The sequence below is a fragment of the Ascidiella aspersa genome, chromosome 1, assembly GCF_963924565.1.
Source record: "Ascidiella aspersa chromosome 1, kaAscAspe10.2, whole genome shotgun sequence".
Taxonomy (NCBI): domain Eukaryota; kingdom Metazoa; phylum Chordata; class Ascidiacea; order Phlebobranchia; family Ascidiidae; genus Ascidiella; species Ascidiella aspersa.
The window spans coordinates 3,344,485-3,363,707 of record NC_139447.1 but is presented as its reverse complement, the minus strand read 5'-3'; the positions used below and the strand labels follow the sequence as shown (position 1 = coordinate 3,363,707).

The 19,223-nt window shown below is 36.5% G+C and overlaps 1 protein-coding gene across 1 annotated transcript; it reads right to left on the bottom strand.

The window, feature by feature from the left end:
* Window positions 1-336: 336 nt before the first annotated feature.
* LOC146166574 (2-hydroxyacyl-CoA lyase 1-like) lies at window positions 337-10,379 on the bottom strand. The gene is made up of 12 exons (XM_083382214.1): window positions 10,332-10,379; window positions 8,999-9,149; window positions 8,172-8,320; window positions 7,327-7,499; window positions 6,246-6,494; window positions 5,275-5,343; window positions 4,567-4,687; window positions 3,912-4,025; window positions 3,195-3,349; window positions 2,066-2,177; window positions 1,040-1,209; window positions 337-565 (listed from the first exon to the last, which is right to left on the bottom strand). The coding sequence occupies exons 1-12, from the start codon at window positions 10,377-10,379 to the stop codon at window positions 337-339; spliced, it is 1,740 nt and encodes a 579-aa protein (XP_083238340.1).
* Between the last annotated feature and the right edge of the window lie 8,844 nt (window positions 10,380-19,223).

Sequence of the window (19,223 nt, the reverse complement as noted above, 5' to 3'; positions counted from 1 at the left end):
TACAATATACTAGATTAAAACAGCACATTAGCTGTGCAACAAACGTTTTAATTTTGCACTTTTATCGTACACAAAAAACATTAAAAAAAAAAAATTGAAATCCTAGAGAAATTGAAATACCTCTCGGCACCCTTGAGCGTTAAAAATGGCACCCTAGAGTGACGCGGCAACCCGGTTGAGAAGCACTGATCTAACTCTCAAGTGGACTCTCCCGGTGGAAAACCACTGGTGTAACGTGTTTTACGAACATCATTCAACACTAAGAAGCACTGCATTAAACAAACAAACAAATCGAAAATACAACTGTCCCACTCGTCTCATTTTCTCTCACTCCTCTCACATCTTGCTCCTAGTGAGCCACTGAAACTCCTGCTCTTTGCGGCTTGACGAGGTATCGATTGCAACGTTGATGAGACCAGGTCGTCGCTCCTCAGTGGAACGGGACAAAGCTCGGGCAAACGACTTCCTTAGCTCACTCGGATCCCTGCAAAAATACCCGTCTCCACCGAACGCCTGCATCAGCATTTCGTAGCGCGCTTCCGGGGTCAGGAAGGTAGGCGGAACGCTGGAATGAAGAGCAGGAAATAGAATGGTTGGGCGCGAATTTTTCAGTTAGCATTTTGTTTAAACCTTAGCGACCCGCGAATATCTTCCGTCACACGTTTTTGTGGAAGCATTTTGACCATTTTTCTTATTTGTTGAAGGTGTTTTAAAAGAGATACAAAATAGGCAAAATTTCATTTAATTCTGAGCGATCCTTGAATACTTTTGTGTCCCAAAACACGTTTTTTGAGAACTATTTTTGCTATTCTTCTTATATTTGAAAGGTTTTACCGGGAATAAATTAAAGATTGGTGTTTTTCGACCTCTGTCTAGGTTAGGAATGATCACATTCGATATTCAACATTCAATCTTACAAACGGCAACATTTTGTGAGGGGGCCTTACATTTAATATGCCGTAAAAAGTCCGCGCCCCGGGACAAGGAAAAAACATCACGACAACAACACCACTTTTAGAGTGACGTCACAACAACTAACCTGAGTGTGACGTCATCGGTGGATTGCATGACTTGCCAGAAATCGTCGTTTCCTCCTGAGTAGATTCCGTTGTTGTTGACCACCAGGAACACTATGGGAAGTTTGTAGCGACAAACCGTCTCCACTTCCATCCCTGAGAAACCGAAGGCGCTGTCGCCCTGGATACAAATCTGAAGAAAGATGGGACATCGTTAGACTTGATTTTTGGGTTAACACTGCGTAATCTGGTGTAACGTGGAAGTTTTATGAGGCTTACAGCATCGAGTCGATTTACGGCAAGTGGAGATCATTTTAGCTTGAACTGTACGAGCTGACAGTCAAAACACGCTGCCGTCCTGCATACTAATGTGCAACAAGGTGGGGCCTTATGTTAGTTGTGTGACGCTAGACACTGTGGTGTAATGTGGAAGTTGTAATAGATTTAGGGCATCGAGTCTATTTATGACAAGTGGAGATATTTACTTGATATTTTGAACTTTACCATCAAGAGCTGACAAGCAAAACACGCTGACGCCCTGGATAAAAATCTGCAGCAAGGTGAAGCGTTGGGAAATTTCGGTGCCGCTAGACACTTTTGGGTTAACCCTGTGTAATCTGGTTTAATGTGGAAGTTCGATAAGGTTCCTAAACTTTTTTAAAAATTTTGCCTAGTGGACCCGCTGTGATTAGTTTGATATTTCGCAGACCTATAAAAATGCAAGGGTCAGTTAACCCATGCTTCTTGTAGTACACTAGTGCACTCTTTAGTATAGTACAATTGCATTTTAAGTACGTAGTACTTTTTTGATTAGTCAATCCTTCCATTCAAAAATTAACGTTTTCCAGATGTAGCGTATTTTACAACAAATTTAGTTATATGTGTGTAAAGCATATAGTCGAACTTGTAAATTTTGGAGCACAATTGCTGGAGGCTGCAGCAAGATGCAACAACAATATAAAAGCCCAAACAGAAGCAGGCATCATATTTCTGAACGCATCTAATTGTGAACTTGTGCAGTTACACCTCATTAACACAAAAGTACGTACAACTTTCTGCGCTGGCTTGCCAGTTTTTTCAGCTTGGTCAGCGGCGTATAGGGCGGCTGCGATTGCGAATCCAACACCCACCCCCATCGTTCCAAACGTTCCAGCGTCCAACCTGCAACCAAACTAAGTTGTAGGGGTGCAAATCAGGGATGCGGAGCAGCAATCTAACTCGGGAAGTCGAGTAAGACCACTTAAAACTACCAGAGTTCCGAGTCCGACATGCGCAGTACCAAATTTTGAAGCTGATATTACCGCCAACTGGAAATTATTTTCAGTTACGTATATGGTGATTCAGGCTGTAGAGTGGCAACAGGAATCGGGACTCGACGGAGTCGGTTTGTTTTGCTGGAATCAGACTCCGGGCTCGAGTAAAACCACGTAAAGCTAAGAGTCCGACGTTCGCATGCGCACGCTACCACTCGATGTAAAACCAAGTACACACAGCACACACCGACAGACTTGAATTTCAAGTCTTTTAACGATCTGAACTCCTACTAATTCGTAACTATCTTCCTCAAATGTTTCTTTAAAAATTACACTGGCAGCTATTCATTATTAGACTTTGGAAAATTATTCAGACTTTTATAAAATAAAATAAGTAATAACTTTATAAGATGTAAAGAAAAATAATACGAAAAAACGCAACTTTAGTCTTATGTTTCAAATGAATATAAATTTTCGAAATAAACTAAACAAAGTTGTGCTTTTTACAACGATATAGTTTGCGATTCTACGCAGCTTTTTACTTCGAACGCGTCTAATAATAATAATAATAATCATCCATCTATTTAAATCAGAAAATAAACCAGGAAAACATGTATAAACATTAAAATGCACAGAACAACAAGATGTATTTCAAATAAAGTTGCTTATTTGTTATGTACCCGATTTATTTGGGCGGGGGGGTTTTTGGGGGGATAATAAAAATTAGCAATATTCGCTTTTGCAAAGCTCACCGAACTTTTGCTCATCAATTTTGGTACGATTTTATCAATTTTGCTTCTAAAACTGCATCCATGACGTCATTACCGTATTCGTCATTTGATATCGCAGTCAAGTCCATTCATATTTTTTTAAATATCGGGTATCGAAATACCCAGTATAGGACATCCCTGGACACTTTGCTTACCTGTGTTTCGGCAGGATGTTGGGGATCATTGTCCTGCTGATGTCCATTGTGTTCGCCCCCTCGCTAACAATGATCGCGTCGCGCGGAATGAGCGGCTTTATGACGTCATACATGGCGTAGTAGTTCAGCGGGACGCTCTTGTCGTCACACAAGGCCTGAAAAAAAAATCATTTACCTATACAACGACCCTATACGGACTCGATATAACAAGAACCTGTCATTATGATTTGTAATTGGGGAATTCACAATAATCTGTATTCGTAATGCGAGTACACAATTACATTTCTCTTATTACTCGCTACTCGTAATCCCATTAAATGAGGTACGAACTTTAAATTTTGTTTCGATAACGATTAACTATATTTTGGACAAAACTATTGCGATCCCATCCAAAACCGAATGACGTCACTACTATTCTCAAATTAGCACAGGAATTCCAACCATTTGCAACAACTTACATTGATATGTAAGTTTATCAAGAAATTGTAGTTTTTTAACCAGAGGTAACTAAAGTTCTTAATACTGCAGCAAATTTTGGCGTAATAAAAGTTGCATTTGAACATTTTAATTTCATCTGTTTTGTTTGCTTTGACATAGTAATGACGTCATTTTGAGGCAAGAGGTCTTACAATACACAAGCCGTGGTAGGGCGGAGCAACATTCCATATTTATAGTTAATCATTGCAGAAGTCTCGCTAAGCCGTTATTTTTGTTTACCTTCGTTTGTTTCGAGTTGGCGTCCATTTTTTCCTGAAGGAACTTCCACCACGCGGTGTCGCTACTCAGCTTCCAGGGGACTCCCCTGTCTTGGCGCCTCTCGTGTTCAGCCATCTGTGACGAAACAAAACGATGTTCTCAATAGAGCTGATATTGCCGTTAATTGAAAGAGAAAAAAACGAAATTTTTGGAGCTGTGTTTCGCAATCTATTGGTTCTGGACCAAAAATTTTATATATATAAAGATTATTTTTGTGTAGATTGTTTTCACAGTTAGATTAGAATATGAAGTTGTACAGTATGTACATTGTACAAACAGGATGCAGCAAGCAACGGTACTAAGGTCATTTCTCGACTTGCTTCACCACTGAGCCTGTCTAGCTCTGTTTGTTTAGCGACGGTCCTGGTATATCGGAGGTCGTGAGTTCGAACCTCATGTATGTTTTAGCCCTGCTTTTCCTGCACTCGTATACAATCCTGTTTGAGCCAACTGAATTCGATAATAACCTCTCCCAAGCTACCCGGTACATTGCCCCACAATAGTCGTAATTAATTTTAGATGGGCTATAAGTAATTTTTTGCCCTGGCGTTCTAGGGCCTTAAAAAGGCTGCCTCATGTATAGAATTTTCTTCGCGTTAAAATCAAAATCCAATACCTGTTGCAAAACAGTCGATATGTTTCCTTGCAGAGCAACCGCCGCATCCACGTTGTTGTTGAGTTCCTCAGCTTTAACGTCGATTTGAATGATCTTGACGTCTTTTCTGAACCTCGGCTCTCTGAAATTTTAAGATGGGTGAAAAAGAGGTAGCGATGATTTGACACGAATACTCGCAGTTCGCCCATCAAACGCTTACCAAAACGAAAAGGGCATTTACCTAAGTAAATATATATCATATAATTATATATATATGTGAATCACAGTTTTTTACAAACATTTAAACTTAAAAAGTGGTGAGACATGTGTAATAATTCCAACTGTCGCGGTGCAAAAAAGTGCCGTGTCAAATTCGCGGAAATTCGTTCTTCAGACGCTCTTAAAATGACTGTGTCGGCCATTTTAAGTATTATGACGTTAAAATATCATCACGCACTTGTTTTCATTCAAAATAGAGCACCGTGTGTGACGTTCATATCGTGCTGCATAAATTGTAGAACCATGCCAATCCTAAAAACGACGTAAATTTTTGTCGTAAATTTAGATTTCCACATAACTAATATAACAGCAGTGTTACAAGATCAACTATTCATTTTTCAAATTTAAATAAGAAAACTAAGAGACAGCAAACTATCTGTTTCGTTATTCTGCTGTACATATACGTATACGTATGTCAACAATTTGATTATATTCAAAGAGCCCACTTACTTTCCAAAGTGCAGTTGCCAGTTGAGTCTTGCCCCAAGCAAAAGTATGACGTCAGCATGTAGCAAAGCTCTTTAAAATAAAATGGCGCAGTTTACTCGTGGGCACTTCAAAAAACATAAAAAGAATGTAGGGTATACTGTATAAATCTATAACCTAAGGTTCCGATAAGTCCTTTAATGTTTCTACTTAAGAAAGTAAGTAAAACAGCATCGTGTAAATAAAAACGTTGCCCTGTTTTAGTATGGTTATCGCCAATTTTGTGGGGAAACAATACCTTAACGGTTCCGCCCTCGAAACAAAAGGAATTTCCTGGCACTATCCTAAAATCCAATGAAAACCGTTTAAAATATGAACTTTTAATTTTATTTTTTCGATTTATTGCTATCCGGATGGTTAAAATCCCATATAAAGCAAATCTGCGGTGCGCGTTACAATTGACTGGTCAATGTGGTTGCTTATATAAACAAGTTACTTGCAGACTAGGACAACTAGATTCAGGTCAGCTTTTAAAATTCATGTTAGAATTTAAACTAGAGCATTTCAGTTTTTTCAAATTAGATTAGAAATCGAATGACCCAAATAAATTTAAGTATTGACAATCAATTTGACTTGAATCATTTCATACTAACAAGAATGTTAATGGACAAATATTACACTTGTGCCACTTATATTGTTTTAAGCAATTTTTTTTAGCCCCAACCAATTTCTAACCTCACTAGTAACCCGCCCGAACCCCCAAACTGAAGCAACCAATTCGGTACTAAATAACTTTTTACTTGTTTCAGCAAAGTAATGACGTCATTGGGTATCGGATCTGTCGCGATACTTTTCGTCAAAAATATCGGGTATCAGTATCGGAATAAAATTTCAAGTATCGGACGACACTACTTGATACTAAGGTAATACAGATTATTTAAAAATTGTTGCTTCGTTATTCTTGTTGTGTGTTTCCTCAAAATCAAATTTCTTACCTGGATCTAGCAGCCGAAACACACAGTGGGTGTTCGTCTGAAACCACCCCCTTGCCCATAGGGGTGGGAAGAAAGGGAAGACCGTGGCGTTCCACGAGGTGTCGCACCTCGTCGCCGGCGCCGTCGTAGGCCGCGCCCTTGCCCACCACCACGAGAGGGCGCTCGGCCTTGTGGAGCACGCTTGAAGCTCGTTGGATGAGAGAAGGTGAAGCGAGTATTTTGGGAGGAGGGGGACACTTTCCACGGGATCTAACGTGCAAGAAATATAATAATGTTAAAGAATTTGAATCGATATATTTTATTTTTGTATATTTTTCAATGAATTTTTTTATTTTTTTAAGTATTTTTTTTATTTTGGGGGTATATTTTAATCGATTTTGGGGGTATATTTTAATCGATTTTGGGGGTATTTTTCAATCGATTTCATTTTCCGCGGGATCTCACGTGCAAGAAATATATTAGTGTTCGGGGATTTTTTTTGGGTAAAATTTTTTAAGTAGGTCGTATCTAGTAACCAGGGGTGACCAACTAGTTTGTTGCTTGTTGAGTAAACGAATTACGTCATTCAGTATAGGATCAGATCGCGATACTTTTTGACCAAAATATCGGATATCAGGTATCGAAAAGTATCGGACATACTCCCTACTGCCACTTATAGTAGATCCAACATTGCCAGATCTCACCTCATCCCAGTATTAAGTACCGACTCCAATACCAACTTAGATTATAGAACAGTGGTTCCAAACCATTTTTTTCCTGTGCACTCTTTTAGTCGATATTCAAATCTGCTTCCCCCTTACAAATTTAGTCTGCTAAAATATCGTTTACATTAATATTTTACAGAAATTCTTAGAACATAAATTAAACCCTCGATTATAAGCTTTATAGCCTGTAATATTCCTCTCTGTATTATATATCATTTGCAGCAACAACACAGCACACGCAGCCAGTAAGAGAATGATATTGTAACAGAAATTCCCCCATGCAAATTACAAAATTCCCCCCTGGTTGGGAACCACTGTGGTAGAACAACTTTGAAAATAACTTACACACAGTTTGCTATCAGCTTAAAATAACTTACACACAGTTTGCGATCAGCTCCGGTGCGTTAACAAAGTTCCCGGGCACGTCGATGTAAGCTGCTCCCGGTCGGCCGTAAGTTGACGCCCTGAAGGCCTTCTCCACAACTTGGGGTATGGCGGCCAGGCTGGACGGTCGCGCTGAGAACTTAGTGTACTGGCGACACGCTTCAACCTGGACGGCTTTGTGTGTTAGGAGGATAGAGTCTTCAATAGACTAACAGTGTGTTTTGCAAAAACATAAACTGTCGATCTATTAAAGATGTTCATGCCAGCCAGGCTACAAGAACGGCTAGCCTGGGGTGAGGCTCGAACTCACGACCTACGGTAATATCTGAACCGTGGCGTCACGTGTCTGTGTGGATGAGTTCATAAGGCGCCCTTCCTGGTACGACCGAGGTCGTGAGTTCGGAGCTCACCACGGGCTAGTTTTACGAACAGGTTGCAATCGTGCTATGGTTGTTTCTCGACTTTCTCCTCTCTGAGCCTGTGTAGCTCAGTTGTGAGAACGATTGTTCCGGTATGAATGAGGTCGTGAGTTCAAACCTCACCACAGGCTAGTTTTCCTAACAAGATGCAGCAAGCAACGGTGCTGTGGTTGTTTCTCAACCTGCTCCCCTCTGAGCCTGTGTAGACCAGTTGGAAAAGTGAGGGTCCAGGTATAGAAATTCAATTACCAGGATATAGCTTTTATAATTTAAATGGGAATTACAATTTAGCAGGATATAGCTCATACAATTTAAATAAGAATCAAAATTTTAGGTTAGAATTACAATTTAACAGGATATGGTACATTTGTACAAGTCCGCCGTGGGCCCATTCCAAATAGTTAAACTCCAAAATAAACCTGAGAAAATTCCTGGAATGCTCCCATGCACTCTTGGTCTGCATCAGATGATCCACCGACTGTTATCATCGGCCAACAGTTCTCCATTGCATTGGCCATTCCTCCGAGAGCGTGGATTAAACCGGGCCCAGATACCACAAGACAAACACCTGAAAAAAAATATTGTTTTTTACCATCAGCAGAAAGACCAGTGTTGTAAGGGCTTATAAGTAATTCTAACCTTTTATGGCTTATGGCACCCCAGGAAAATAATAAATAAAATTTCTATAAATAGGAATTATTTTACTGAAGTGTCAAAGGGAACTGGAGCAACACAATCAACTTAAAACATGCAGGAAAATGTTATTTAATATTATGGTCTCTGGTCGTACACTAAATGTTGTATCACGAAGCTTACCAATTGAGCAAAAATCACATTCTTAAAAATTCTCACAAAACGTATCGGCACCATTGAGCATTAGAAATGGCACACCAGGGCATCACGCTTAAACAATGGCTGGAGCACACGTAAGTCACTGTTTTTACATGACTTGATTGTCTTTTGGACAAATTATTGACTTGGAGTTGGTCATTGTGTCCAATGACTAGCGTTAAATTAAGTGTTTGCAGCAAATAGTAATTTTAATTGAGTAATTTACCACAATTTTTCGGGTCATGAAAAAAATTCAAAATTTTTCCATTTTTTGTTGTGTACGCAGCGCCATGAAAAAAGTCCAAAATTTTTTCATTTTTTGTAGTGTACGGGGGGTCATGTAAAAAGTCCAAAATTTGTTGTTGCTGATCTTGTTCTATAAATTATTTTTAAAATTCGTTTCACCAAAACTTGCCTGGCTTTCCGGTAAGGTATCCAATTGCACCTGCGGCATAGGAAGCTGCCTGTTCATTGCGCATTCCAATGTATTTTACGCCACATTGTTGCAAGGCAGCCGCCACCTCAATAATCGGAATGCCAACAACTCCAAATGCATATTCAACACCCTAAGTAAAAGCATAGTATAGATTTAGTGAATAAAAATAATAATCAATTTAAACAATAATTTGTATTATATTTTAATATTTTTACTATTGGTTTGCATAGATAAACTGATAAGGCCATTTACTTGGGGAAATGCATTTTTTTAATACAAGAGTTAAGACCTTGCTGGCTGAATTATGTTCAAAGCAGTGCGTTTCTCGAACTGTTAAAACAATAACAATACTTCATTACACTTAAAAAGAACATGACAGCCAGCTGGAATTTTTGGAAATTGATTAGGAAATTAGCCAGCAGTAAATTTGTGTGGCTGTAATAAGGTTACTAGTAAGTTTGCACTGCTGTAAATAAATTACTATGTACAGAAAGCTGTTTGTGCAACTTAGGCTTTTAGTTTTGCACAAGTTTGAAGTTTTTTTTTAAAGCTGAAATGACCGTTTGGACCGAGACACAGTGCCAGTCTGCATTCTGTGACAGATAAACACCTGATATTTTGATTAAGAAATTAGTGTGCATACTGAATTAGTACATTGCATACTTAATGTCGAACAAAAAAGTGTAGTGGTGCGATTTCCAATCAAAGGTGTAAATACTAAGGAAAAAAATCATTGCACAGCTGAACACCTTAATTTTTTGGCACTACATAACAGAAATCTTGGCGAAAAGTGTCATGAAAAGCAGACTGGGCTCAATGTGCAGCGCCATTTGGTATATTGCCAACCTGGCATACCTGTTGAGGTTCAACTTTCAACACAGTAAACATTTAATGTCCCTGTGAGCGTGCAAATCATTGTTGTATGCTACCAATTTGGAATTCTACCATTTTAAAATTTAAATGTACAATTTACTACTATAGTTGTGCACAGAACTTGCTATAAAAATATATTTGTGTGACAGTTTGCATTTCATGGCACTTCAGGTCATGGGTGTTTAGCGGCAAATTTTGAGGTGTATACAGGTGTGCAATCATATTTTATGCAAGCCTTAGATTGGAATTTTGACTACAATTTACCTTTTTTTCTAAATTTTAGTGTGCAAAAAAATTATCAGGTGTGCACTAGCCACAGAATGCAGACTGGCATCTGCAAAAGAATGCTCACTGGATTCCATACTATCTCCAAAATAAACCTTAAAAGTGATTTAACAGTGAACCACACACAATTGAAAATGTTGACTTATTAGTTTACCTGTTTTTTTAAAGATTGCGCAATAATTTCCGCTCCAGATAGAGACATTTTTCAGCACTTATTTACACAAAGATTGTTTCTGAATAACTGAAATGGTAAACCTAATTATAAAATAAAAACAACGCTTAAAATTAACAGAAACAATTTGTTTTTACAGTTTAACACCTTTAATGCAAAGTATGGCATGATTTTAGATTAGCTCAACTTTAAAAAGTTGATTTTTGATTAAAATTAATTAAAAATACTACATCATTTGCTAAAAAATTGTTGCCATGTCATTTATCGAATACCTAAAGTCCAAACTTGTCATCTGTGTAAATTTACTGTAACAAAGTCCATGATTTTTTGCAAAACATTGCAACCTTTTAAGAGCAATCAACCAACCATAACCATCGCAGTAATTTTATTTTTCATATGCTCATTAACCATTGATCACAAATCATTATTCAGGTGTAGTAAACCCCTAGAAATGTTTTATAATAACGATATGTGGCATTATTATTAGGTAGGATAGCATGAGAAAGCACTTGTAGGTTGTAGCATTAATAAAAGCACTTGGCTGTTTTTAACATACTTCTTGCAAACTTGACGTACAATGTAAAGCAAACATTTATTATGTTTATCGGGTAACCCCCTAAATAGGTTTACATTATTTCCCAAGTGTTTTGAATTAAAAGTTAACTTTACGTTTCTGTAACTGCTTCTCCTTAAAAAGGCCAATTGGAGTGTGATATTATGTAATATCCAAAATAATTTAAATACAGTTTTGTTGTATATGTAAAATATATATTCGATGCTTCTTGCGCACTCCAGATGAACACTTATTAAATATTTTTGTAAAACCAATGGCGAAGGTAAACCGAAACGTCGACCCGGAAAAAAAAGTTTTGGTTGAATTTATAGCAGCACTTTGTCATATTGTTGTTTACACAGAGAATTTTTGTTTTCATCGCTGTGTCAAATGGAAAATTTTCCGGAAATTCTGTTGCCTAAATTCCTTGCAAACGATACACAATGTTTGCGTTATTTTTCCAGCCAATGTGCAAATGATACATTTTTGACACCAATTTTATGCGTCAGATCAGTTTTGAAATAACGTACATCCGTTTCATAGAAATAACATGTGTTTTTAAAGCGCCGTCCAGCGCCGTCGTGCAAGCAAAGTTTATGTTTCCACAGCTCGTGAGTTATATATTGTTGTTGTTTGTGCGAGTCGAGAAATGATTTTGCATTCGTATTTTGACGTAAAAATTGTATATTCGCGTCAGGCAAAAGTGTAAAAAAAAGGTTTGAGGGAACCGCCCTTGTCACGTGAATGCCTACGTATTATAATATAACAAATAAATATTTTATTGAGAATGTACGTCTTGCCTTCCTTTATACAGACCTCTTCTAACCCCTTGATAAGCTTGCGTTATAAGATTCTTTATCATTATTCTTATGATTTATTATTATGAAGATCAGTATCGAATAAAGTCTTGTCTGTTACTCAAAGAACCAATTGGAGTGCTCGTATGTTAGAAGCAGTCGACAATGAACAATTCAATTTGAATAAGTATCTACATTGTAGTCGTAAGATTGATACATCGAGGCACAAAAGGCAATTAAATGAGTATACTCATTATCAACTACATCTACAAACCATTTTTTTTCTATTTCATAGAGACCATTTCCCCACATTGTTTTTTCCCTATTTTAATCGTAGAATTGCAAAAAAACGTTTGCGTTTTCCATCTTTCGCCTATATTATAATTTTTGGTATCTTTACCATTTTGCTGCCCTAAACCTCTAACTTTTTACGTGGTTTCTGTAATCCTAATACATTTTCTCAACCAGGGTGGTATTCGAATAGCATGAAAAATGGACATTTTTCAAAAAAGTCCATTCGGTTAAAGTATTATAAAAGAATTTTCAATGCGTCATGTTTCGTAAGTTCGTAATCACAACGCGATTTATTGTTATGACGTAGCTTCTTTGAAATTTTCTGAAACTGTCACGTGATCGTATGACAAACTGTCTTTAGCGCAGCCTAGTGATAACTGCCAAACCATATTCTGTTGTACGCCTATTACTCTTATCGCGTTTTTATCCTAGGTAGCCTACTTTCTTTCTTCGAGAGAGACCACCATAGTCACCCGACAGGACAGCTTTTTTTATCTCTATCTTTTCTCTACTCTTTGACCTTCCGTGATGGAATAAACTAAACAAGCTAACAGTACAATCAGTAGACCAAGCAATGTATTATATGAATTCATTCAACGATTTTAGTTGCACATTTGCACACGTTATGTACAGAGAACAGCAGGCTTATAGAAGTTGCCTGTTTTAGACGTCACGCTATGATGTAAATGTGTGACGGCATCTCTACAGTATTTTCATTTTTTTACTCCTGTTTTGAAGTAGGCTATTATAATTGTCGTTAACAAGAAACAATCTTAATGCTAACATCGAAGTTTAAACCAAACGTCGCATTAAGTAAATTAATTAAAATGCTACATAGCCGTCTTTAGTCAAACTTTGAATCACGACTTGCTACTAGCAGCAATATTTAAGTAAATTTGTTCAAGATTAAAAGTCAGAGGCGTATTTGTAATACAAATGTAGGAAGCCCAATCAAGCGAGAAAGTTAGGTCGTTTCTGCCTCCAGAAAGTCCTATTTTCCACCTAGTTTCGTAACTAAATTAGTTTTAGTTCGAACCTCTTGCTTGCACTATAATCTTGATTAAGTCAATTGATTTCGGTTAGAACCTTTTTGAAGCTATCCGGTATAGACCGATGTTGTTAGTCTGCTGTAATTGTTGGGTATATCAGCAGAGCTGATCCCACTATTATACCCATGTTTGTGTCTTACATCACCGATTTGACTGAGCTTTACTCTTGAAATTAGGGTGGATATACGGCTATCGACTCATAGAACTATCTTTTCTCTCAGGATTGTTTTAAACGATATATAATGGTTCTTTACACAAACCTGTCTTATAAGCAGTTTTAACGTAGAACAAATACAACAATTTTAGCAAAATGACTCTATTAAATAAAAGGATCTAATTCGAACAACAGAAAAAAAAAATAAAAACGGTTATTAAACCGGACACAGACAATGTAACAAACGTTTTAAGTTATAGCCAATTAAACAACTATTAGGGGTAGTTGAAAAGGATATAGTGGTATTGTTTGCATGCACGCGCATCTAACAGGAAGTGTAATGTCTACAGCATTATTGTCCCAGTCAAACGTGTTGTAAGTGTAGGTTTCGGGTTTTGTGCCGAAGAATCTTGCCATCCTCTCTAATTTATCTGGTTTGCCACAGAACGATGGAAATCGGCATTTCTCGTTGCAAAGGACGCCCTTGAAAGTAGATGTGGCGAGGTTTGAGCATTCCACATGTAAATTGTTCCACGATGCGCCGTAAACTGCTTGGTTATTCCTCTTTGAGGTGGTGAAGATACATCTGTAGTCTTTAAAGACCCTGTTGAAGAAATATTACGAATAACATTTCAACTGAATGTAAGATCTCAATTTGATCACCAACGAACGTTGATACAATCTAGCAGTTTTAATAAGGAATTAAAACATTGCCCAAATTGTGCAACTTTAAACAATCCAACTTGAAAAGGTGTTAAGTGATTTTCAAGAGTTGAACTCGATTGGAATAACTGTGATTGGGTCTTGTTTTTGTCTTGAATGATTTACCAATGACTTGTTAATAAATAAAGTTGCTTATATTCGATTTGATTTTTATAAACAGTCATAAAAGTTGAACTTTATTTTATTAAAACAAATTAAATTTCAAAAGATGAAACTTGATTTTATTAAAACAAATTGTTGACAGCCATGAAATAACCACATGAGCGATGTAAACACTTAATTATATTTAAGAAAACTGGGCCCCACAAAAAGGTAATATAACTAAATATTCCATATAGCAACTCACTGTTTCGTTCTGTTGGTTGCTCCAATTTGCTTTATAACCCTTCTCGATATTTGGTTGTCCTCCGATGTGGCAAGTGTAAATACGAGCACGACCAGAGACAACTGTCGTACCTGGCAAAACAAAATTTAAAGAGGATTTTGCAGCTTAAAAAATATAAAAAATACTTATGGAAACCAAAATTATTGACAGGAGATTTCTGCTGCCAATCACTGTGTTTTATTTTACTTTTGATATGAATCTATATTTTACTTTACCTACGGTAGCTGACGTTTCCAGTGTAGGCAAAATATATATTACTTAAAAATATATCTCATCCTGTGTTTCACTCGGGTTTTTACCGATTGTTTGTTGTTGTTTATACTTTAGAAAGGTTCGTCCAAAATACGTAAGATATGTTCAACTCACCATTGTTGATTTCATCATGGTTCTGTGAGGTTTATTTTAGTGAAAGATATATCTTAACCGTTCGCTTCGTTTGAAATGTTTGTCCCTTGATTTCTGTTTTGTTTTCGTCGATGAATGACATGTTTTATTCCAGATGCCGCTGACTTATATACCAGTAAAATCCGCATCCGAAACAGAAAATTCCCGAATCGCCCTTAGAACTAAGCACTGAAGAGAAATGAAATGCTTTCCTAATCAGAAGGTTGTTGAAAATGTTGTACCACGGTGAAGATTACTACTTTAGGGAAATACATGTTCAGTTAAATTCAGTTTCAGGGGGTTTTGTTTTGTCAAATGAAACAATATGTGTTAACTGAACCATGAAACAAACCAAGTGTTACAAATAACCTCCTGGTCACCTTGTTTGTGGTCAATGAGTGGAAACTATTGATTTAAAGGTCTTCGTTAAGGTCGTATTTAACTATTGCTAGCTGCTAAATATAGCGCAATACAACCGCTGCTAATTATAGAACCTACACTTCACGTTGTGTGTACAATAGAAATGCAAATATCGCAATTTCAACGACATTGGGTTGATCATTTATTGGCTGGTGGTCTCCAATTTTTTGTTGCCAAAATTCTTGGGCTGAAGAAAGGACAAAAACATAAATAGAAAATATGAGTTTGTATATGACGTTTCTTTGATAAGAATAGTTAAATATTCACCACGACGGTCACAGTATGATAGCGGTCATGTGTTCAAACCTCCACACCTATTCATTTGTCAAGTCTTGTATTCCATTGCTCAGTTGCATCACCACCTTGTTTGAGTTTTAAACTTGGACAATATTTTCTTGATTTAAATTACTTTGATTAGGACAAAAAAAAATACTGTTTGTGTATTCCTTCTGTTACTATTGATCTGAAGTATTGTTTTTTGTTCTTTCTGGAAAGGTAATTGATCAAATTAAGAAGTGAAAGTTGTTTTCAAATGAAGTCATAAGTGATTTTATTTCAATCAAAATAGTTCACAATAATTCAATTACGGCTTAAAATGAAAGCGTAGCACAGGAAAAATTAACTTACATTAAAAAATGGAATAAACTAAGTAAACATATAAACTATGTGATAATTCCAGAGAGATTTTGTTTTTGATAACTTCTGTTTTTTTATTTTTACTTTTTTATTATTAAATTATCCAGCCCAAATAGGACTTTATTTCAAAGACGTTAAACTGATTTAGTTTTTGTTATGAAAGCTATAAGAATATTAACCAGGAAAGGTCAAAGCTGCCGTCTGTAACACACAAATATATCCATAAATTAACAAATAAATATGTAAACAATATGTTTGCAGAGCAAATTTCTCCAAAGTTTATCACACATCTGAAACAACCATGGAACAAAGAAATAAACCTACAAAAAGAGATAACGTATATGCTATTGTACTTTCACAATATTTATGCAGGGCAATATTCCTCAAAGTTTATCACAAAGTATTGAACAACAAACAACAGTAGAATAAGGAAGAAACTTACAAATGTATGAACAAAACCAAAACCAAAACCAAAACCAAATAGATAACATATATGTTAATGAAGTTTCTAAACATTTATGCAGGACAATATTTCAAGGCTTATGCAGTGCAGTTTGCCGCAACCATCAGCACACATCTCGAAGCCACTGGGAGATTAACGGTGATTTTGGAGACCCTTCGCTTTCGTCGATTTTCAACTCTTCTCCACACCCAAGCTTTAAACTGTTGCCACACCGGCTCGGCCACGAAGCTCTTGTTTAACCGGTGCTTGGTGCAAGGGTTAATGCAGAAGCCCTCCCTATGTTGGATGGCAATGGCGAAGCTTGCGGGCTCGGTAAACCTACAATTCAAAGTGCCAGTTTTCCAGGGAGCGAAACCATCTTCTTTATCTGTTATCCCCTCGATCTCACAATTTTCCAGAATGTGCCTGTAAACGAAGAAAATACGGATTTGTTTTCCTTTTTTCTCCGTTTTTATTTCATCATTAGATTTCATGAAACGTGCTGTTTTTCTTTGGTAACTTTGAAATGCGAAAGCCTTTTTTAAATCTACTATTCAGCCAAATTTATTTCTTCATTTATTGCTTTTAAAAAAGATGTTCCCGAGGTTGTGAGTTCGAACACGCTGCAAGCTATATTTTTCTATTCTTCTTTTCCTTTGCACGAAAATCCATTGATGAATTGTTTTGGTTAGACCCTCTGAAGAATCCCGGTGTGCATATGAAGTATTTATTAGTTTGTCTGATCTATTTATTGAACAAAATTGATTAAATCCAGCGAGAACAACATCTGCTTTGTTGTGAATGAAATCATACTGGGATGCATCTTTATTTTGCCTACCGAGGATTTTGTGTAATCTGGCATTCACCAAGTGGTTATATTGCATAATATATTCAAGAATAAAAGTCTCAAGTTACTCACCGACTCGCCTCGCTGTTTTTTGCCAAGATATTCCACTTGGTTTGTTCGATGGAATAGTTTTGCGACGAGCCGACAGATATCAACAGGGAAAGACAAAACGCAATCTGAAAACAAATTGATCAATAACGAATAAACACTTAACTTTATGTTCAGCATTTCTTTCTATATTCTTTTGTTCAACAAAAAGTTCTTTAACCTCTATTTTTGCGAAATCAGTTTAAGATTTATTTTATTTATTTCATATATTATATTTCATATTTTAGCGAAATCTTCGGCGTGTTCTGAAATCTAGTTAGAATATTTTAATTAATAGCTTTATAAAAGAATATATTGTTTTATTTTTAATAAAGATTTAATTTTATTGCGACCATAAAATTATATAACCACCATTAGACTGGAAATATGTAGGTCTGCCTATAGTTTAGATATCAATTTAAGAAAAAACACACAACAGTAGAGTTATTATATAAAGGGGAAAATTTGTATGCCCAGAAACTATTCAAGGCGAATTTATTAGGTCTTAAAACATAAACGCTAACAAGTTACGTCAGGCCGCTAAACACGATTTTACTACAAATTGAACAAATATTGACTTTTTCTTCAAATTTAACAATGAACAAGGATTTCATTTTGGGAATTACCCTTACGTATGCATTTAGAGCAGTGGTTCTCAACATTTTTTGAGCTTACAGACAGGTAAAATTTCAAAACAAATTTTTCGGACCGGTAGACCAAAAAGTTGGACACAGCACTTGCAGCATTGTGACGTTTGATTAAATCTAAAGTAGGCCATCAAGTCTATGTTAAGTCACAATTCTGCAAATTACGGAAATGGCAAAAAGCTCCAAATTTGATGGATAAGCCTTCAACATCTTGAGATATAAAAATTGTAATATATTTGGCGAACCGGTAGGAAAGTTGACGCGGACAGGCACCGGTCCGCGGACCGGCGGTTGAGAACCACTGATTTAGAGCATTAAAGAGTAATTTTAATATGAGCAATAGTGATATCAGTTACACAATTCAAAATAAATATTTATAAAGATAAAAGCATAAATAAAATCCCATTGATTACTGAACAACTTTTAATGCAAATCTAAAAAAAATATTGTTCATATAAAACCTCAAGCTTTTCTTTGTAAAATCTGTTTAAAAGTCTAGCATTTTTTTTTACAATTGTTAAGCTATTAGACCAGACCCAAAATATTATTCTTTTACTTGTCTTCCACGGATAAAAGTTTCCTCTTATAAAACAAATCATTGATACACAAATGCACATTAAGGTTCTTAAAACCTAAAGTACTTGCTCACCGTTATCATAATGTTCATTCTGATGTTTGGTGGAAAAGAACCTTGCCGTTTTCTTGGTGAAGATTTTCAGTTAAGACTCCGTAATTCTTCCAACGATGAAATATACCTCTGACACAGCATGGTAGGTGTATATATACTGGCGACCAGGAAACACCGCTATTAAAACGAATTCCGTTGAACAACAGATTGGCCATAAATGACGAAGGTTTGATGATACTTCCCATTGAATTGTCCCCGTAACTCAGTATTTTTACAATTGTCTGTTGCGAAATCGCCTCTGTAAAGTTTGAAACCCAAGGTTTTTAATTAATTTCCAGGTTAAACAGTAGTAAAACGCCGCTGGGATTGGGAAACTATGTTTTCGCCATTGGTGAATTTCTTGAGGGAATAGAAATTACTTTTAAAGCAACAATATCGACGCTGAACTGTTATGACCAAAGAAATAATAAAACCAATTGCGCAATGATAACTCTGATGAAATAACACTTCGAAAATAATCCTTAACCTTTTAAAGCGACAACATCTTAAGCAGAGTTATCTAAGTTGTAAGATATCGCTGTGTCAAATACGAAGTAATCTCTATAGGACGGAATAAGTCCTAAACCCGTGTGGGAATAATTAATGAACACACTAGAATAAGTTCGAATTCAACACGATAAAACGAACAGAGAAATGGTGAAGACAAATTGAACATCGTTTTTGCCACGGCTATTGTAATAGGTAGTTAAAAGTTAGGTTAAGAGCGGAGTTATTGGTGGAGTTCTACATAAAGTAAGTTTGGATTAAAGTTACGTAAGCGGTTGCGTA